A 23,011-nucleotide genomic window follows, 5' to 3' on the forward strand; every position below is an offset into this window, starting at 1 on the left:
ATGAATTTGGGCCGACAGGCTTAGAACTCTGTCGTGCATAATAGTCTAGTCAACCTATGGTTTGACCTACACAAAATTGCAACATAAATGATTTTTTTTGCAAGTGTCTCCTGAAACCCTTTTAAACAACATATCCCAAAAAAATTAAAAAGTAAGCAGTGGAAATATGCATAATTTGCATAAATTGAAAATTACCGTTTTCCCCCTAAAATATGTATCCACACACAATACAAAGTAGAATTTTTTTTTTACATAAACTAGATTAATGCTCCATGATCTGATACACTTCTCGCTTCAAGAAAAGGTGCCAAGAATAAAAACAAGAGGGAGCAAAGGTGTTTAGCAACTTTTCAATATCGATCAGCTGTTTTCTTCAAAGTTCAGCACCGATAGGCAGGTATAATCCATGCTGACGTTTTGTCCATTGTCTTAACCACATCGTACGTAATTGGTAAAGTTCACATGTCATGATACCCTAATGTGGACCATGCCACACTCATAGAGGGGATGTCAATCTAAAGTGGTCAGTGATTTCGTTAGAAAGGGGCTGTACAAAACTCAACAGCATCAATTGCGTACACAATCGGTGTGACATTATTGACAACAATCTTTTCAAACACGAACTATGGTAATGTGCTGTTTCCGTTCATACTAATGACTTTTTTGACTAATGAATAGTTTATTTACCCTGCTGTATTCAAATTGTCTAAGCAGGCATCAGACATGATTTGGTAATTTATATAGTTCCCATCGACCACAATAATGCGTGTGTGCTTGAATCAAATATTGAATCAGCCGGTGTGAAAATTAGTAAATCTCACTGGAACAACTGACGCCCCCTGGCGTGTGGTGTGAGGGTTGAATGGTTGTACCATGGAGGAAGAACATTAGCGCCTGGTGTTTTTACTACCACGGCAAAATACATTGAACCTTTGAAGTGCATTTCGTTGTGACTCCTATTTTCTTCCTCCATGGTTGAACATACTGCTGGTAGGCAGTTTCTGCACGGCATTTCATTGTGCTGTAAAAAGGGGACTGGCAAAAAAAAACCGCCACACTCCATTTCTGTCCCACCTGAAATTATGTCAACACTATCTGTGTTTATATTAGAAGGATGAAAATGGTGGCAATTGTCATCCGTTTAGTTATGCAAACCCATCTTGCTCCTGTGACATTAAGATGACAATGCAAGATCGATATTGAAACTAAGGGGGACTGTGTGTCTTGTACAGTAATGTGGAATTATTCTTTGGTACGAAAGTGAAGATATATTTGTTTACGGGAAGTAAAAGGATTAGCGATATCTGTGACGACATGTACCGTCTATAATGCATAACAGTTAACACAGCAAAGGAGGTGATGTGTGTTGAACCATCTTGGAAGAACAAGCTCACCCTCACTGACCCCCCCCCCCCAACCTCCGATTCGGGCAAAAACAGTTGGGGAATTTTAACACTGCAAGGAGAGAAGAAACATTGACAAAGAAAACCAAACATGCTTTGTATCCGGTGATAAAAATTGGTACTTTAGTATTTCTCATCGTGAAAACATGACGTTTCTAACCCAAATTGAAAGTGTAACCCATATTAAACGAATAGTCTAATAGTTGTTAATTATGCAGTGTTGTTAATATCAGACTTATTAGAGAACGCCTACAGGTCGACTACAAATAGGTGTGTCCCCCCCCCCTCCTCAACACTCCCTCAACTCTCAGCGCAAGAAAGACCCCGTTTCCTCACCCCAATTACAAACCAACCTCACGTAGGCCTACTCCTGTACTTCTACTAAATCATAGCTGACTATCATCCGTGTACAAATTGCTGCTGCCTCGAGTGGCGATGTTCCCGTGGGAGTAGAGGGCCGTAAGCCCCCCTTAATCCACCCTTAAACCGTCTTCTTGTTTTCGTTTCATAACCACGGTTTTGTCTTAATCTGAAGGGAACTTATTTAAAGAGGCAGTGTCCGTGAAATCCATAATTTCTTGCCACTTTCAGTTTATACTGAGTCAACAGTGATCCGTATCCCGAGGGTTATGAAAATGGAATTTACCTTCCACACTTTCTACTGACCCAAATATGCAGCAACTTCACACGTGGTATTGTCTGCCATGACCGCCATTTTGAGAAACAAATATTGCACGTAACAAAAATAACGTTAAGCGGGTACAAGCCGCGTCGCCAAAAAAAATGAACGGTAAAAGTAGAGAACGCGGGTATGCCAACCTCGTTCCCGTATCGATACCACTCATACTCATCACTCGTAAAATGAGCAAGACAAAGCGGGGTAGAACACAAAATGGCGAGGTGTACTCGTTGGTACTCTCTGGTGCTCGTTGGTACTCTCTTAGTGTAAAAGAGTGAAACAAACCACTCTTTACGTTTCGAGTTGTCCCTCTTAGGGCTCTTTAAAAAAGAGTAGTGGTTATTTCACTCTTTTAGATGGGTTTCACTCCAGTACAGAGTGAAAAATCACTCAAAAAAATGCAAACTTCAATCTAAAAGAGTGGAAGACAACTTAAAAAAGAGATGTCCCTCTTATGGCTCTTCAAAGAGTGCCTTTTCACTATTTTGCATCGAGAGAGTAACGAGGTTGCAGGGACACTGACTTCAAAAATTTGTATTGTTAATGGGGAGATGGTTGTACATTGGATAGGTCTAAAAAGGCACGCTAAAATATAAAACCTAACATTGTTGATATACGTGTTGTTAATATTTCGGTTTGGTGAAATCTATTACCTTGACAAATAGAGCAACTTGGTTTTTGGCAAAACATTATTTTGTGTTCTACTCTGCTGCGAAGATTTTTTTTTTAAACTTGTCTCACTGTGTTTCTACTGCCGCGGGTTAGATTTCGGAATTTTGGAGACTGCTTAACTGAAATAGACTGTCCTGTTCCTGCGGAGGTTTGCTTTGTGTGTGTCGAGGGGAATTCCCGTTTACTTCACTGCCACGAATGAGCCATAAATTGGTTTCAACGTTTCGACTGGCCTGCTCTAGTCATCTTCATGAATATTGATATATATTATTATTTTATTTTTTTGTTTACAGTTTGCCGACAGCTTTCGAAGGGCGTGGCTGCCGTCTTTGGCCCGAACTCCAGGGAGAGTTCAGAGACCATTGCGTCGGTGTGTAACTCCATGGACATGCCACTAGTGGAAACGAGGTGGGACTACCGGGAACGTGGAAGCATGGTGACCTCCATCAACCTCCACCCCAACAACAGGCAGATCAGCAGGGCTATACGGGATGTTGTTTACTACTATAGGTGGTCGGCAATAACTATTGTCTACCAGGACGATAGCGGTAAGCAGAACGAAACATATATATATATATTTCCATAACTTTTTACCATTCAGTTTCAAATCAACACCTTTGTAATAAACAAAACCGTAGTTTTCACCTCTTGAAAATTGACTTGATCCCCAAGGACTGGCCCACAATATTGGCACATGTAAAGAGGTTTTAACAATAGTTGTTCAGCAGTTTGCCAAGTACAGTAGATATAATATGAGACTTTTTTTTGACGCTAGGTGGCAGCAGACTCACTGTGTGTAGTGCCATGATTGAAGGAGTGAAATAAGTTTAAAAACTCAATTTCTGAATTATCGAAATCAAATTCAAATATTGTAGTGAGAAATTACTTCTTTCAAAATAAAACTACGTAACTTTAGAGGGAGCCGTTTCTCACGCTGCTTTATAATATCGACAGCTCTCCATTACTCGTTACCAAGTAAGGTTTTATGCTAAACAAATGTTTTGAGTAATTGCCAATATAGTGTCCAGTCCTTCTAAAACGGAATTTTCATTTTATTTGCACCAACCAGCTCTGACGCGTCTACAAGAGGTCCTACGAGCCTCAGCACCACGTAAGATTAAGTTTAACTATTTATAAGCTACCGACCAACCGGATGTTCGGACTCTCCTGCTGAAGGAGATAAAGACCTCCGGGGCACGGCACATCATTATTGACTGCCGGAGTGAGATGTTATATCCCCTTCTTGAACAGGTCAGTAGTGTTCTCTCTTGACCACCGTGGTGTAGAATTAAGATTGTCTTGGCTATTATAGGAAGTATGTAGTTTGTTTTTTCGTTTTCTTTGGGCCCTAAAAGTTTACAGAATAGTCACTTTAGATAGATAACAAATTAAAGTGATTTGTGAACAGATGTCCTTTCTTGGCTACCGTATCATCCCGTCTGTGCAAATTCACATTAATAAAACCTTTTCGTGCAGTCTTTAAGTTTATCGCGGACGAGTTGATTCTGAAAATTCAAATCGAAACTGGCACAATGAATTGGAAAGAAATTTGTGTGGTATTTTTGGCCTAATATACATTGTTTTATTGAGTCAAGCAAGTTAAGATCAAGGTTGTTGATCAAGACATTTTTCCAAAACATCCTATCTGCCTGCCTATGCAAGAAGCTTGCTTTTCCACGTGTGTTCCTGATACAATCCCTCGGTTGTGACGGACCGCGTCGGCTAAACACACAAACCGATGCGCATACCCTTCAAGTTAGCCGCTGGAAACTAATCATCTCCGTTCTAGAACACCAACCATCTCCGTTCTAGAACACCAACCCTCTCCGTTTCTAGAACACCAACCATCTCCGTTCTAGAACACCAACCATCTCCGTTCTAGAACACCAACCATCTCCGTTCTAGAAAACCAACCATCTCCATTCTAGAACACCAATTGGTTCCTGCATCGGTTCTTTTCACAAGAAAACTAGACTTGTGGACAAGTCGTTAAATGTCTGTCGCTGGATAGCGTTCCGACTGTCTCCGCGATTTCCGCGACGTTGACGGTATTCTCGCGAGATTGCTGGCCCCCGCGAGACTACTGCTATCGTGTATCGTGCTCTACAGTCTACTCGGGGAGTAGTCGGCAGCCAGCAGCTTCGCGCGAGAGCAGCTATCTCGCGAGAGTTAATTTGATCGAGGAGATTTGAATTATTACTCCACCACCACGACTCGACCATCTCACTGCGACAAACCATTAACAACTTGTACACACGTCTAAATATAAGGAAACCTAATAAAGCATTTTCCCTCCCTGCAAACTATACCGGCCATAATGCCCAAACATTCTGCCATATTCCACCGTAGCAACAAGGAGGTTTATTTTAAGTTTGATATTCAATTCAAACTTATAGTTGGTTAAGCCTGAATTATTCTCCCATTTCGCGAATCCGACAACCGGTGCGTCTTGCCAGCGGTCACCAGATTGTTTTGTGCAACAGTCGTTTATTATTTGACGACAATAAATTACAACTTAATGGCAGCACTGCGAGGAATTCGATATTTAGCCTAATTTGATTTGTACTATTAATGTGGGATGCTTGACGATAGATGTATCTAGAGAGATAGAGAGATATGTCATGTTGAAGTCAGTGCGATGCACTCTGAGTCTTGTCTGGTGACCTGCCCTCAATATTGTCTTCATAATAATGATAATAATAGTAGATAATAAGACTTGTAATGCGCACATATCATGCTGGGTGTTCAAGGCGTGTTCATAGTAATGTTCCCCGTCTGTAAGAATTTTTAAATTAATGTTCATGTGTTTTAAAAATGCGTGTGGACATTATGGTACAGACGGATAATATGCACTATTAGCATTCATAAAATTATTGCGCTGTATGAAGTATTATACTTCAGCCGGATATTCGTGTCGATCCAACCAAGTTGTCTTAAGCCCCTTTCACATTAGAGCAATTAAGCAAGGGTCCCCCTGCTAAATTGCAGCATGACTGTACAATCTTTAAAACATGTAACCCATGGTGAGAGAACGACATGTTTTGTCCAATGTCCCAGTGTAAAATCTTGTCAAATAGTGATACATTTTAAACCGTGCTAAAATTAAACAAGGCACCCCTGTTGAATCGCTGTCGTGTGAACTCGTGTTTCTTATTTGAATCAAACATTAATTCACGCTATAAGTGCACCACACCTGTCCACCAGGGCTCAATTTCATTCTGTCTGTAAGCATAAAAATATGATAAGCACATAAATATATTGCTTAAGCAGAAACAGGTTACCAGCCCAATATTCCCTAAAGTTTACATTGTTGCGACTGGTGCCCCACTCCTTTTTTTGTATTCAGCAAAGATTGCTAAGCAGTGTTTCCTGCTAAACAAATTTGTTGAAACTATGCCCTGTCTTTCATAGCAAGCAATTCCTTTATTGGCCCTTGGGCCTTACCGCAGTAGTAGGCGTTTATGACTGACCATAGAGACAGTCACTTCACAGCGAGACATAAGCACAGAGTTATATACGCATTTCTTAATATTTATGCATGAGGTACGTCACAATGCTAATCCAAAACGAGGCGATGGGCGCAGCCACTGCAAGTGATGGGGGACGTGCGCCCATAGCCTCATTTTGGGTAAGAATTATGACGTCATGCATAAATATTAAGAGAGGAGTATTGGAAGCAATGGCATGAACGCAGAGCGACTGACTTCGTGACACTTCCGGGGCCTTCAGACGGGCCCAAACAGGTCCTTTATCTATGACTGGACCGTTAATGGAGACACTTTCCGTTCGAGTCCTCCGTCTACGTCGATCACATAAGATTTCACACCTTGGTTAAAAGTCTTCCGGAATCAACTGCCCCTACACGATATGTACCGAACTCATTTGCAATGTTGGTTAATACGATTCTCTTGATCTGAACGAAGCATAAAAAAAAAAAAAAAAACATCGCTATGTTGATGAAAATGCTGCATTCATGTCACTTTAATGGTCATCAGCATCCGCTGTGTATCAATTAGTTCCACCAGAACACTCTCTACTAATTACAATGTTTTAGCGATGTACGCAGCTTTATAATTCTTTACATAATTCCCCGTTACGTACACTGGTTTAATGAGCTTCTGAAGTTTTAATGAGGAAGCTAATTACAGGCAGTTGGGACGCGATTGACGTGGGCTCTCTGCACCTCTTATATTAAACACTGAGTACATGTATTAATCAAACGGCGTTATGGTGGCTTGGACAGGGCCGGAAAACGATTAAGTTCAGCTCTAATTGACAATCACAGTGTCATCAGTGCGATGGGTGAGAGTGATCACAGGCCAGTGGAATGTCATAAGGATTTGTGTGTCCTTGGGATGAATGAATAAAACAAACATTATTCCATATCGTTTTGTTTTAAGGGGATTTTTGGCTGCATTTTTAATGTGCGGGCCAGGTTTATTTTGCCTGACCTTGTTTACCCCCGAGCCTATTTGATTTTGGCCACCAGGTGGCGCTCTGTATATCTCACATCCGTACACTGTAGGAAAAGGCCGTATACGGCTACGACTGTTGTTAAGGGTGTTCCTAAGAACGTGTAACATCAAAAGCATGATGACGCAGAAATCTAGCCGTAGCTGTAGCTGTTTACCGCCAGTTTGGAAACGGCCAGAGTTGTGACAACTTGCGAGTAGAAGCAATTGGCGTAAAAACGCATTGGCGTAAATAGGGTGCCAGACTAGAGTGCACTTATGGTTGTGCTGCATGTGGACCAAAAATGGCGTCCAGCGACCAAAGAAAACAGCCCCTCCTTGCCGAAACCTTTCAATGTTAACATCATCTTCCAGGATTGATCAATATCTTGAGCTGTTGCGTTGTCCATTGGCTAGAATGGCAAGGTATAATTGTTAAGAAGAATAAAAAAAGAAACAGCATTTGGTAATGCTTAGCCACTTTGAAATTTAAAAACTAAAATGTCACAACTGGAGTGTTAAAATTGACGCAATGGGTGCTGTCACACATAGATACCCAAGATAGATTCATAGGGTGTTCAGATAAAAACCAATATAAAATATAATATGTTTGCAGACATTAACACATTTGAGCTCCCCCTTTTTTAAGGTTTTTACTAGGGAACTACTCGAACTGAGAATATCAGAAATACGCCTTATTTGATGAAATTCTGATCAAACACGTAGTCCTTTATACTGGGCCTAGTTGACAAATCGAGCAAACCATAGTGCACAATTTCATGGAGCTGCTTAAAACCCCCCCAAAATACTAAAGCATGAAAATATCTTGCTAATTTTACACGTGTTACTGGCCAAAATTTGATGCCGTATACATTGCTTTTGACCTTTATTCAGCTATTGTTTACTTAGCGTAACGATTGAGTGGGGTCTTGGCCGGTATTCTGTTTTACTAAGCAAGCAAAATGTTGTGTTTTAAGCAGCTACGTGAAACTGGGCCAAGAGCTACAACATTACTTGATACAACCCGCCACACGTTTGTCAAATTAGCCAAATAATGCCGTCCATCTGATATGATACAACCGCAGACAGCACTATTCATTACGGTTCTAGAATGCACTCAAAAACGTCGATTTACAATACATCGTATCGCATTGTTCCACTTACGATCTAAATGGATTGTGCCAGTCTACATACTCGAGTCTCACTTACCTTATTGGCTCAAACATTTGATACTAATTTCAAGGGGCAGACATTTTAAGAGATAGGACTTAAGGATAAGCACAATCGCGTGCTCCGGAACTATAAAAAAAGGAACATTTGTAAACTTCTTCTTTACGCCAAAGGCACCAGCACAAGTGATTGTCAATCAAGGGCAAAATGGTTTGGATTTCAGCAAGAAATACCACCAGCATTTTCCTCTCTCCGTCAAAGCCGAGGAGCTGGGTTCTGGTTGGAACGCACGCGCGCCATGGGGTTTGGAAAAACAAAAAGATTATCCAATTAACAACCAGTGAGAAGCCCCAGAAAGACTTCAGTTAAACAATCTCCGGAATACTTAGCATTCTTATGTTCAAATAGAGAGAGACATTTCACAATGTTCGATAGTAAGGAGTCACTTCAAAGCTAAGTCGGTGTCCCCCGGGGATTCTGTCCTCCCATGTGGCGAACTGAGTATCTTCTCTGACAGCGCCCTCTTTTGACTCATCCTCATCCATGTAATTTTCCTTCTAGGGGACAGTAATTTTATTAATATATTTTTTTAATTTTTTTAACAGATAATGGAGGTTCAAATGCTGAGAAGTTACTATCACTTTTTGTTTACATCAATGGTGAGTTGGTTTTTTAAAAATAACCCGCCACAAGCAAGATGGTCCAAAATGTCGGCCGTGGCTATGGATGTTGCTAAGGGCGTTGCTATGGACGGATCTATTGACCTATTATGCTTGATAATGCATGATAAAATTACAGTCCAGCCGCAGCCATAGCCGCTACCTCGAAAACAAAATAATGCAACATTCCGTATTACCTTTTCTAGACGTATACTAGACGTAAAAAGTAACGTAGTTTTTAAGACGGATGTAATTATTTCTCACTTAAATATTTGAATCTAATGTTAAAACTTCAGGCCTGAAGCCTTCTTAGGGGGTTTAAAAGCACACAAAAAGGGTGTTTTCCAGTCATTAATTTCTTGCAATTTCGATGACCAATTGAGTCAAAATGTTCACATATTTGTTATTTTATAAATATTTTTGGTCTACCCAGCGAGGTGGAATACTGGTCTTTGACAATTACCTAAAGGTGTCCATCGCTTTAAAGTGAATGAGCAGAAAGTCAATTTTAGAAAATCAGACGATGAGTCTTTTGTTTTATGAGTAATTCTCTTCACTTTGGCAGGATGTTACAATGCTGAACATGTCTAGATATTCAGGTGATGGAGTCAACTTGACGGCCTTTCACCTCTACGACAGAGAGAGCGCGGTCTTCCACAGAATAATGGCCGAGTGGAGAGCGAGATTCAAACGGTCGGAAACCAACCCCATGGAGCGTGGACTTACGGTAAGAGGGGGAAAGGACCAATACAAAAAAAATATCTCTATTATTTCCCACCCGAGTAACAATATGCCTGTAATAATTGTTTCACTGAGTTCGGGAAAGTTCTAAGTAAACAGTGCTATACACATCGGTGTATACTATGGGTAAAGCCAAAATGTTATTTCCCGATGCAAAATTCCATCTAATAATTCTTCATATTTATTGCTGGACATTTGAGATATTCTTACAAAAAATCGAAGATAGAGAGGCTTTGGTGGCAACCTGGGCACGATTTCATGAAGCTGTTTAACAGAAGATTCTGCTTAACAAATTCATTTACTTAAATAACAAGAAATGATTGGGGTACCATTCGCATCGAGTATTGTATTTTTGGCTGGTAGGCCTACCCTGTTTTGGCTTAGAAAGAGTATTCTGCGCTAAGCAAATTTTGTGACTACTTGCTTTATAAAATTAGAATGTTCTAGGGAGCACAAGTGACTGTGCACCTAATTCCCTTTTCATCAATTTTTTTTCGATGTGACATTTCCCAACCAGTTGGAGTCTGCCTTGATGTACGACGCAGTGCACGTTATGGCCAAGGGCCTGCTGGCGATGTCTGTCGGCCGAAACATGACCGTGCAATCCATGGCATGCTTTCACGGTGATCAGAAGAAGTCTTGGGATGACGGTCGAAGCTTCTACAACTATCTCAAAAGCGTAAGTCTTAATTTTGGATATAACTCAATACCAGAATAAAGAAACTAGCCGCATTTTAAGCAATAATTATCTGCGTAAAGCTATTCAGCAGAGAGCACTGCTCAGTAATAACTTTGCTAACGTTGCTAAGCAGTGGGTCACCAGATGTAACATGTAAACCATACGGAAATTTGGCTGGCGCACAGTTTCTGTTAAAGACAGTGGACACTTTTAGTAATTGTCAAACATCAGTCTCTCACTTGCTGTATCTCAACATATGCACAAAATAACAAACCTGTGAAAATTTGAGCTCAATCGGTCATAGAAGTTGCGAGATAATAGTGAAAAGAAAAAAACACCCTTGTCACACGAAGTTCTGGCTTTCAAATGCTTGATTTCGAGACCTCAAATTCTAAACTTCGAAATCAAATTCGTGGAAAATTACTTCTTTCTTGAAAACTACGTTACTTCAGAGGGAGCTGTTTCTCACAATGTTTATACGATCAACCTCTCCCCATTACTCGTTACCAAGTTGTTATGCTAACAATGAGTTTAAGTAATTACCAACACTGCCTTGTTTGTGCCTATAGCAAGTTTATTTAGCTTACAGACTTTGACCAAATAATAGCTTTGTTTTGTGTTTGGTTTTTTTACCCTGATGGTTTCACTTGATTGCAGGTGGAATTACGTGAGGGACTGACTGGGCATGTGGCGTTCGATACCCACGGAGAAAGAGACAGACCCAAGATATTTATATCAGAGCTGTCTGATGTCCACGGAATGGAACAGGTACAAACAACATTCATACCCAACTGCGCCTAGTCACGAAGCCATTCCAATATTGCGAGGCTTTCATTTCATTTCATTTCAGATACATGTATTTCCTGTCAACGTCAATCAACACATTGTGATAACATTGTTCAGAAATTATATAATAACTTGTAGTAAGGAAAGCTTAATCCAGTTAATGAACATTAAATAGAAAACAGTTTGACATTAACATGTAGGAAAAAAGAAGAAGCAAAAGCTTTTTTTCCTTCTTGATATAATAATATAATAATTAGGTCGAAGTCTTATATAGCGCACGTATCCACCAAACAAGGTACTCAAGGCGCTGAGTATAAACAAACTTCAGAAAGATAGGTGATTGCAGTGATGAATTCCCTATTAGACAAGGACAACAAAAACGTAATCACACGAACAAACACCAAGGAAATGGGCATTATGCATGAGTGAGACTGGGCAATAGATATTAACTGCTAGGTGGCATCAGACTCGATTTACCTTACACATTGACGTCATTCTGCCCGTGTCCCTGGGAATACCGTCCGCCGGAGATACTGTCCCCCACATGGGAAATTAACATGAGCTGGAGGAGGAGGTTTCAAAAGAGTGCTTAGCCATTTTTTTTTTTTTTTTCAGTGCTTACGGGCTTTCTGAAATTGAGCCCAGGTTATTATGGACAGATCATTTACTTTCACAGAAAGATAATATTTTTATGATGATCGGTTTTTTCCATAGAGAGGATACTGGAATTATGATGATGGTGTTTATCTCAGGCCTAAAGACAAACAACTGATTGTTAACAATGCATCAGTAATCAACAGGACACTGATTGTCACAACTATTATTGTAAGTATTGATGGGGTATTAGGAAGGCCACTGGCATGGCCCGGTGCTGAATATCAATGCGCCGTATTTTCTGTCACTTTTGTTGCACCGTAGTTTTAAGTTGCTTTAGAGGTGGTTTGTATCGGCTCCTTCAAATGTCTTATTGTCCGTGATGGATTAGATGTCTGTGTTGTAAATGTGTTCCGGTATTTCATATCTGTTTTGGGTATGAATGAATATACCCCCGGAAGTGATTGAGAGCGCCCTCACGCGGTCAAAAATATTGTTTTAGTGAATTCATGAAGCTAGTGCCTGGCTAGGGCGCCTTTCCATGTTGACACCTTTTGTAGATCAATTTTTTGGCCGTGACACTAATCTCTACACACTTACCACTAATCTCTAAACACTTACACAATTTACCTGCTGAAGTTTCAGCTTCATTTTTAGAGGAAGTGTGTGAGGAAAATAAAGTAAAATTACAAAACAATGTTTCCAGGAGAGTCGCGTTAATACGTTGGCAGTACATGTTAAATAAATGTTCGTCTCCTGAGACAAAAATTATTTTTTCGTGACATTGTTTTACTTGTTTCTCAAAAACTACATCACCTCAGCAAGTAATATTTAAAGGGAAGCCTTCTATATGTACCACCCTTATCTTCAAACCGTATAAGTGTGAATCTGTGTACATGGTGTTATGTGTGGTACATACCAAAACCTTCTAATGACATTTTTTTTTCAACTTGCAGGAGCTACCCTACGTCATGAAGAAAGAACGAAACGCAGATGGAGAGCTCCTTGTGGGTAACGACCGGTACTATGGTTACTGCATTGACATGTTGGAATCTATTTCCAAACATGTTGGCTTCCAGTACGAGATCGTTGAGGTTGATGACAATAACTATGGCTCACCAATGGAAGACGGTACATGGAACGGCATGGTCGGCAAACTCATGGAAAGGGTAAGGGCTTAAAAAATCATCTTTAAAGGCAGTGGACGCTATTGGTAATTACTCAAAATAATTATTAGCATTAAACCTTTCATGGTAACGAGTAATGGGGAGAGGCTGATGGTATAAAACATTGTGAGAAACGGCTCCCTCCGAAGTGCCATAGTTTTCGAGACACAAGTAATTTTCCACGAATTTGATTTCGAAACCTCTGATTTAGAACTTGAGGTCTCGAAATCAACCATCTAAACGCACACAACTTCGTGCGACAAGGCTGTTTTTTCTGTCATTATTATCTCGCAACTTCGATGACCGATTAAGCTCAAATTTTCACAGGTTTGTTATTTTGTGCATATGTTGGGATACACCAACTGTGAAGGCTAGTCTTTGACAATTACCAATAGTGTCCACTGCCTTTAACAGTTTAGGGCAAAGAAATAAAAAGTATATTGTTAAAGAGTTTTGATACCTTTTGTGTATCAAGTTTTGGGCCATGACATGAATCCCTACTCACTGTGAATGAAGATGTTAGAAGTTTCACCCTCACTAGTCATCAAGTTTTTGTGAGAAAAATAGGTAAACTCACAGAGCAATGTTTTCGGGGGAGTCGCCTAAATCCATTGTAAATGCTTAAATAATTTTCGTGAAATGTTTTACTCAATATTTTCTCACAAACTTATTTTAAGGGAAATTTCTACCATCATTATCTTTAAAACGGGTGAATTTATGGGAAAATCTTTTAAATTTTGTACGTTGTGTTGTGCAAAAGGTACTCAAACCCTCTATAAAAAGGAATATTGTAATTAATTTTTGTGGGAACATTGTGGAAGCAAAAAATAAGTCCATCATAACCAGATTCTGCTTTTAAAAAAAGAAGAAGAAAAAGCTGAAAATATTATTGGGAACTGTTATTCTTACGGTATTTTCCAACAGAAAGCAGACCTGGCTGTGGCTCCATTAACCATAACATACAGTCGAGAACAAGTGGTAGACTTCTCCAAGCCGTACATGCATCTCGGCATCACCATCCTGTACCGGGCGCCCGAGCCTCAGAACCCGGGTGTCTTCTCCTTTCTCAACCCGCTCTCCTTCGATGTCTGGCTCTACGTTGTCATCGCCTTCTTCACGGTCAGCATCACGCTGTTCCTCCTGGCTCGCTTCAGCCCCTACGAGTGGTACAACTCGCATCCTTGCAACCCTGCCTTCGACGAGGTGGCCAACCAGTTCAATCTCACCAACTGTCTCTGGTTTGCGTTTGGAGGGCTCATGCAGCAGGGGTCGGAGGTCAACCCGAGAGCTTTCTCCACGAGGGTTCTGAGCGGCTTCTGGTGGTTCTTCTCCTTGATCTTGGTCTCGTCGTACACCGCGAACCTGGCTGCTTTCTTGACCGTCGAGAGAATGGTATCGCCGATCAGCAGCGCCGATGACCTCGCTAAACAGACAGAGATTGAATACGGCACAAGAAGCGGGGGATCAACGGAAACATTTTTCCGCGTAAGTAGACAATTATCTTTTCACCATTTCAATGTTTTGTTGTTTTTTTTGCTTTTTTTTAAAGATCTGCCTTTAAGCCCACGTCCATAATCACCATTGACCTCCCATTCATTTCACATGACCTTCATGGTCCTGAAGATTTGCAGTTAAATCCGACGTACATGTATATACATAATAAAGCCATTACCCATGTTAATTTCCCATATAGGAGCAGAATTACAGGCAGACATATTTCCCTTGCACATCAGAACTACAGATGTTCTTATCGCCCTCTACTGACAAGTTTCATTTCTCGTTTTTGATTCTTACCACAGCGCTCCAATATACCAACGTACCAAACAATGTATGAATTTATGAGTGCCAGGCCTCATGTATTTTCAAAAACCTACGACGAGGGTATCGAGCGTGTTTTAAACAGCAAGAACTACGCCTTCCTGCTGGAGTCCACAACGGCTGAGTACAGGATCTCACAGCACTGTAGTAACTTGACGCTGATCGGTGGACTGCTTAATTCCAGGGGCTATGGGATCGGTACACCATTACGTAAGTTTTACCAAATGACTGGTGTTTTAGCCACTTGTGTACAACCTCGTAACCACGGTTTGGGATCAGGACTAGGCTGTGCCAGTTGGTGCTTTTCTTGAAGGCCACTGGACACCATCGGGCCCATGTCATAAAAACCTAAGATTGACCCTTTCTTCATTTTGTTTCTTCATTTAGAATCTGGCATACGAGATGAAATTACCAAAGCCATCCTCATACTGCAAGAGGATGATACCCTGCTCAAACTCAAGGATAAATGGTGGAAGACGAGTAACTGTCAGTCCAACATCAATCAGAAGGAGGATGCCAGCGAGCTGGGAGTCAAGAACATCGGGGGTATCTTCCTGGTTCTCATATCGGGTCTCGTAGCGGGCGTCATGGCAGCCGTGGCGGAGTTCGTCTGGAAGTCAAGGCAAAACGCTAATCTAGACAGAGTAAGTCAACAGAAAGTCAATGTAGCTCTGATTAGGCAACATTTTAAGCACTGGGTAATAATTGTGTTCATTTTCTTGATGAGAGCAAATCACTCGTTTCCCCACCAACCCCCCCCCCCCCTTCCCGGAGATTATGTCCCCCATATGGTGAACTGTGTACGAGTTTCTTTTAAAAGGCCCACCATCCTCTTCCAACAAATGTTAATTTCATGTGAATAGGGATAGAACCTCAGGGGGACAAAATTCTATGGGACACCGGCAACCAAATGACAAGTAAGTAGGCACAAAATTTGCTTTGCGCAGGAAACTCGTTCTAAGCCAAAACAGGGTAGGCTTACCAACGCCGACAAGTATCATTGGTTGCATACGACCACAGGGTGGCGCTATACTTTAATTAAGATGTCTCTTGCTTGTCTTTGCCATTTTAATCAATATGTTTATTTTCTTTCTTTTGTAGAAATCCCTTTGTGGTGAGATGATGGCTGAATTGAGGTTTGCGTGTCGCTGCAACAAACGACGAAACAGCCAACCTGTGATTGAGCACAAGTACATACCAGCTACAGCGTTTCCAACAGCGAGTATCAATGGTCAAGCCATTCAAATGACAGAGACGGTAGCTTGATGGTAAACAAACTCAGCTGAGTTGTTTCTCAGTTAGCAAGAAACTCTGATAGGTGATGTAATGTACAGTTTGTTTTCATAGAAGCTATAAGCACCGTGTATACGTTGCTTTATTTTGGTGCTTTACTTGGGGAAACCAGCCATCGCCATGATGCAAGTACGACTTGAGTTTTAATTTATTATCCAGCTAGGCTGGTTGGTGCCGAATGCGGACTTCCAAACGAGATTGGATGGGATGCAAAAATCTATCAGCTATCTTTCAACCTGTGATGAGGTTTGGAACAAAGTAAACGCTACTGTTTCAGGGTTGACTTTGCCCTGGTAATACGTCAGTGCTACTGCAACGGGGAGTCTAACCTGGGCTTGTGATTGACCGCAAGCCTACCATTATTTGTGGCCGAAATAGGACCTGCACCGACAGGAGCGCTGATTGGAAGAGTAACTTCGCCGCTTTCGATGCTTATGATGTTCTCAATTGTCAAAAAGAATGTTACCAGCTAAAATTTATAATGAGTGAGTGGCTTGTCGCCTGCAGAGACAGGAGTCCTTCACGTTGGATGCGGGATGTGAACCCCAGACCCACATGACCGATGCGCTCACCGATAGACCACTAGCTGCTTCCGACTTGATGCTACGATGTTTTGGAGCAGTTACTTTCAAAGTTGGTCAAAAGTGTGTTTATTTTGTTACACAGTTCATGATTAAAAGGGGGTCGTTTTTAGCCTGCAAACGATAGTTTCAATAACTTGGGTTTTAAGATTACTTAAGTGTGCTCTCATTAAAATATTATACATTCAAAATTGGTAACAAAGTTGTGTTAGTATTATGACCAAGTTAGTGGATATTACTGAATGGACCATGTTCAATGTCACAGTATTTTTAGGTCAAGGGAAGTAAAGAAAACACAGCTTAGTCTCGACAATTTGTTACCTTTTACTGTATGCAACGCTGACGAATGAGCCATACAAAAATAATGCTGTCTACTGAAGCATTACAATATATATTTCACTTCTCCCAGACTTTCAGTAAAATGTCAACAGATGTAACTACCACGGGCAGAAACTGTCTGAAGTTCCAACACAGAAATCAGACCGCTCTATTCTATTTCAGGAAGAGCAACGTAACGAGTATCCCCCTTTGCGACATTTTAAAGTTAGAGCACATTGCAATGTTTTGAGCCCTTGCAAGGGGGAGGGGGAAAATAATGCCAAAATCATTGCATTGTGTTAAACAGATAGTGGATTCACAAACGAGAAAAGGTCAACAAAAACTGAATGGTTTAGAAGTTAGTTATTTTCAACAAAGAGCAAACTGAGGATAACTTCCCGTAAAGCGCCACCACCTTTTCACTCATTTTTACCAAAAGGGACATCTAATCGAGGTTAATTAGATATTATGTTATTTCATATCGAATGAAAAAGTGGTGGCGCCATACGGAAAGTTTTCTCAAACGGATGTTCCTTTCAGTCTTGTAGTTCAAATGTTCACAGAGTTTGTGTCACAAACCCCAAATCTTGTCTACCATGTTGATATGCAAAACTGCAAGTGCTACCTCTGAGTGAAAAAAAAACAGCTTCGACAGAAAGCTTTCTCTCTAATCATGTGAGTTTTAATCAACGGGACCATCATGCAAAATTGGCCTGCATTTGTGTTCTTTGTTCAGTCAAGAATTTGAGGAATTTGCAATACCCGATAAGTTTATAAATACAACAGTGTTTTAAATTCAGAAGTGTTATTTTAAAGAAAAGTCTTCCATTATAGTATACCACTACCGTCCTGCGGACACAATGTGTTTCTATTTTGGTTCCAACCTGTTTCGATGTTCGAACCAAAGCAGATGAGAGTTGATGAAACAAAAGCACAAAATATTCTCGGCGCGTGGCGTCGCTATAGATTTGTTCAGTTGCTGAAAACAAACTTCTATTTTGCCACCGAATTTTTTCCCCTTCAGATTGCTCTAACTCTCAAATCGAAAACAAATACTCAGTTAATGTTTATAAGTATTACTGTGTACTAATCCGTTGCAAAGTTAATGCTTATGAAAAAAACGCAATGTATTCACAGTAAGTACACTGTATTTTATTATAAAAACCGCCCTCTATTGACTGGAATTGTTGGAACCAATTAAACCCATTGTTATGCCAACTTGATTTATCAAGTGGTGCGTTTAGACTAGAGGGGTTGTATTAATAATATGAAGGTGAATTATGAACCAAATGTCTATCAAAGGATATACCTTTTTAAACTCTTGTCCTTGCAGTACTTCATTACAAATGATGCTAGCATTATCAATATTTGTATGAAATGTTACATGCATGTAACGTCATTGGACCATTGATAACGAGTGGGGTAGCACTCATTGTTCCGGACGCCATCTTGAAATCCGCCCTCGGTACATGTCATCATGACGTCAGTGAATGATGGTGTCGTGTTCGGCGCAGTGGATTGGGCAGTGGCTCTGGCCAGACAGGGTTTCCCATGCAGTCAATAGTCAAAGCCGTAGCCGAAGCCTAGACCGCTTGGTTGCCTCCGGTCACGTAATTGGGTAGCCTTTAGTCAAGGCGCACGCGGTCTTTTTTCGTGCGTGTTGGGGTGCGCCGATTCATAACTTTGATCACTGACTTTTGAATACATTTTCGCTTTAAAGCCATTGGACACTTTCGGTAAACAGTATTGTCCAAGGCCCATACTTCGTGTATCACAACTTCTATTAAAATAACAAACCTGTGAAAATTTAGGCTCAATTTTTTTTTCCGTACCGAAAGTGTCCAAAGGCTTTAAGTGTAATCTTCAAAAAACTAAAGCCAACCGGTAAATTTGTCAGAACAAGTGAATTTTATGGGGGTTGCGAGCAAGTCTGTACCAAAAAGAAACGCCAGGCAAGCGGACAGTATTTGCAGAGTTTATTTTGTACATAACAATGCATAACACTTTGAAATGTATTTCAGCAATAGGCCTATCGGCCGATTGGGTCCAACGGCCAACATTGTATAAAAACTATACAAACAAAAAATGTAAAGTATAAATACACTTTTATATAAAAACCACTAATTTTGTACACAAATAACTATAAAGATACTTGCTATTTATCTTCTATAATTATGATTGATATGAGAGTAAATTCAGAGTTGTATTATAAAAGGTTTTTAATTGTTAAGATGCAAACAGAGATATGTAATTAGTTGGTAAAGGTTGTGTGACCATCTTATACAAATTCAGAGATGGGTTGTTGCGTCTTAGGCACTTAATACTTGATCAATTAAACGATATAACGAGACAGCACCGGCGTTTGATCCCTGGCAATGACGTCACAATCGCTAATTGCATATTTTGCACACGGAATGCTTTTTGGGGGTGTCCATTGCATAGTTTCTACGAGGGTACTTATTGACAAGTGCTGTCGGTGACCGTCACTCACATGGACATGCTTTTCATTATTCCCCCTCTCTTGGTGATTGGCAGAAAGTCTAAAGTTTCCCATTGTTGATAAACAAACCACGATGGTTCATGGGCGGCCTAATGATAGTAAAACATTTATTCGGGACGTGTTTACTTGTTCTGACCAAATTCAACATTTAGCAAATTTTAAACTAAATATCTCCCGTGGTTGTTTTTTCCCAAAAACAAATTCAGCACTATTTCGACTAGTTGTTTGAGATTTTTACACACTGTGGCTATTTGATTTGTTTTGTATTAATGGCTTTCCATTGTTTGCTAACCCCGGTTGCCAAAAAAACTCGGGCTGTGACTTTGCGATAGAGAGGTGTATGATGACATGGCGTCTGTAACTGAACGTCCGTCAGCTCATAAAATTATGCACTGCGCAAGAAACAAAACGGAAAGCCGACTTCCAAAATGGCCAAACTAACATTTATGGATGGTGATGACGTCACGTGAATATGAAATTAATAGACAAGGGGGTGGGGTGGCATCTAGGGCTATCCGTTGGTGATTGTGACGTCATTCTACAGCTGGGCCACATTTCATGGCTCTGCTTACCGCCGAATTCTGCTTACGATCACGATTTTCTGCGCGGAGTACGCACGTGCAGAAGCCAAAATTCGCCGCTATCCTGTGAAATACGCTTGCTGTAAGCACATAATTCCCTGCTTCCGTAAGCGCCGATTCTGTGCTTACGTTAAGCAGATCCATGAAATTGGGCCCAGGTCACACCCCTTATCCTCGGTTGTGAAAAAGATCTTTGTATTGAATACATTGAACTCGTTGTATTCTTCTTACGCAAGTTACTATAATGTTCTTGAAGCATTGTGTCAAAAAGGAGGACAATTTGGTTTCAAATTAAGGTAAATTTCGTAGGTTTATAAAACAATATTTTATGCGCCATTTTTCTTCCCTTTCAGCAGAGTTCAATTGAATCTAATTAATTATAAATTGTCAAAGGTAATTTATTTTACGACATTTATGCCGTTTGTGAAACGGCGAAAAGGCTTTTGTATATTAATATTTCAAAGTATATAGCTTTTATCACTGGCGTGTACAAATAGTCTTTCTGTTTAATTGTTTTGATTTGATTCTGTAAACTATGATAATATAATATACAAAATGTGAGTTTTCAGAGTTTATTTAAATTAAAAAAATAAACTAAACACACAGGGTAAATAATTGATTATGTTGACTTTGTTTTCAAAAAGGTAGTGATTATTAATAAGACATCTGATGCGTGCAAAATGTATTGGTTGCAAAACAACTGGGAGTGAGTTGTTTTATTGTTGTATTTTAGCGAATTCAGGATGTCAACTGCTTGAATATCATCAAGCAGAATTGTTTAAAATTGTGTTAATACTCACTCAAAAGACGTCCAGATCAGAGTTATCTTATATTCAAGTTCCAATGGAGCATGCGGGTTGAATTTCACAGAAAAAAAAGGTCTTATCTTGATTAAGGACGAGTTACTCGTCCTAACTTAGGACTATCCTTATCCTTAAGTGTTTAACAACTCCTAAAGAGTCCTAGGACAAGTCCTAAGTAAGGACTATATTTGTGAAATTGACCCCTGACCCATTCCTGGGGTCAGTCTAACCCGGAAAGTGTTTCTTAGAAAACAATGTGGACTTCAACTTAGATTCTGTGTCAGTTTGACGTATTTCTGTGTCACGTTGTAAACAGGGGGCCCAATTTCATAGCGCTGCTTAACGGTAAGCAAATTTGCGTGCTTACTGTTGCAGAAAAAATGCTTAAGCCTTAGCGTGTTTCACAGGTTAACAGAAAAATTGGGCGGCCATATTGCGTGTTTACCGTGGATTTGCATTGTGACGTTATTTATTTTCGTGCGGTAAGCACCGGAAGGCTAGCTTGCCTTTTCGTGTACTTACGGTTAGCAGCGCTATGAAATAGAAATTGCACGGCTGCTAAGCAATGCTATGAAACTGGGCCCTGATCCCAAGGGTCAATTGCATAGAGCTGCAAAGCATAAAGTCATGAACGACAAACTTGTGCTTACCAACTGAACAGGGTAACCAACTAAATTTGCATTTCACAACTGTGACTGGTATCATGGTCTTGATGCTTTGCAGATATATGTTAAGCAATAGTTTCTGCTTCAGTAGATCTATGAATTTGGTTCCAGGACATTTACTGACCCATAATTTGATCAGGTACCAAGTGACCAGAATCTAATGCTGACTCAAGGTTTTGTTGGATGACATTGATGGGAGTATGATGTTATATGATTTGTCTTTTTGGATCTGACTCGAATCCCGTTCCCCCAAAGTAACTTTATTTGATTTAGAATTCTCTTTACATCTAAATTATGCTACAGATTTTGTTGTGTAAAGCTATAACATAGTTCTATGCCCAGTTTCTTAGAGCTCATTTAAGCATTAAAACTATCTAAGCACAACAAGCACAGTATGCAAGCACCACCTAAAACACATGGTAGTATCTGTGACAGGTATCGTACTTAATGGTGCTTAGCAGAATTTTGTTTATTCAATATTTATTGCTTAAAAAAGCTCTAACAAATTGGGCCATGATAACATGCAGTATAGTAGGCCTACCGTATTACACATAACCAACTTGAACTTGTAGAAATAAACAATGCTCAACGCTCAAAACAAACAAAAACAAACATCAATGTGTAATTTTAATAACAGCAAACAAGAATATATGATTGCTTTTCAAATTATTAAAAACTTTTATGATTATGATTAGTATAATTACTTAAGTGTGCAAACATAATAGGTAGGTCTTTAACATCAGGATGTAAAAGACACAATCACACATTGTAAAATGTTTACGTTTCTGGTTGCTATAAAAGCATGCCTGGTGCAGCGCTCATTGTCCACCATTTTGAAATCGAATAAAAACTGATATTAAAATAATGAGGTTTTGAAATCAACTTTGTGTCTGGTTGTATTTGTGTGTTTTAAAGGCAGTGGACACTATTGGTAATTACTCAAAATAATTGTTAGCATAAAACCTTACTTGGTAACTTGGAGAGCTGTAATTTTCCACAAATTTGATTCAGACCCCAGATATTAGAATTTGAGGTCTCGAAATCAAGCATCTGAAAGCACACAACTTCGTGTGACAAGGGTGTTTTTTCTTTAAATTAATTATTATCTCGCAAATTCGACGACCAGTTGAGCTCAATTGTCACAGGTTTGTTATTTTATGCATGTTGAGATACACCAAGTGAGAAGACTGGTCTTTGACACTTATCAATAGTTTCCAGTGTCTTTAAGAACGTGTACCCTTTTTTTGATGGGTTTCTCTGATTCAGCAAGGGGTAGCCTCTCTCAAGAAGAATGATTGAGGCATTTGTGGCTTGATGTAAGGCATGGAGGTGCTCCCACCCTTAAGATGGATTGCACTAAACGTCATCGGCCGCCATATTTGATGAATAGTGTGCACGCGTGCAAGGCTATCATGGGCTAAAAGTAAAAGCGGTGCAATATTGCTATGACTA

At 40.1% G+C, this 23,011-nt stretch overlaps 1 protein-coding gene across 1 annotated transcript in view; it reads left to right on the forward strand.

Annotated features, from left to right (window-relative positions):
- The window catches only part of LOC139947215 (glutamate receptor ionotropic, kainate 2-like), a 92,074-nt gene extending 69,690 nt beyond the window's left edge, over nucleotides 1–22,384 (forward strand). Inside the window, 12 exon segments of the mRNA XM_071945087.1 lie at nucleotides 3,048–3,302; nucleotides 3,824–4,005; nucleotides 8,981–9,034; nucleotides 9,600–9,761; nucleotides 10,293–10,454; nucleotides 11,112–11,222; nucleotides 11,955–12,065; nucleotides 12,791–13,003; nucleotides 13,925–14,485; nucleotides 14,800–15,028; nucleotides 15,206–15,462; nucleotides 15,920–22,384. Coding sequence (XP_071801188.1) covers nucleotides 3,048–3,302; nucleotides 3,824–4,005; nucleotides 8,981–9,034; nucleotides 9,600–9,761; nucleotides 10,293–10,454; nucleotides 11,112–11,222; nucleotides 11,955–12,065; nucleotides 12,791–13,003; nucleotides 13,925–14,485; nucleotides 14,800–15,028; nucleotides 15,206–15,462; nucleotides 15,920–16,084 — 2,462 coding nt within the window. The 3' untranslated portion in view covers nucleotides 16,085–22,384.
- The last annotated feature ends 627 nt before the right edge of the window (nucleotides 22,385–23,011 follow it).

This window comes from Asterias amurensis, chromosome 14 (genome assembly GCF_032118995.1).
Source record: "Asterias amurensis chromosome 14, ASM3211899v1".
NCBI classification, from domain to species: Eukaryota; Metazoa; Echinodermata; class Asteroidea; order Forcipulatida; family Asteriidae; genus Asterias; species Asterias amurensis.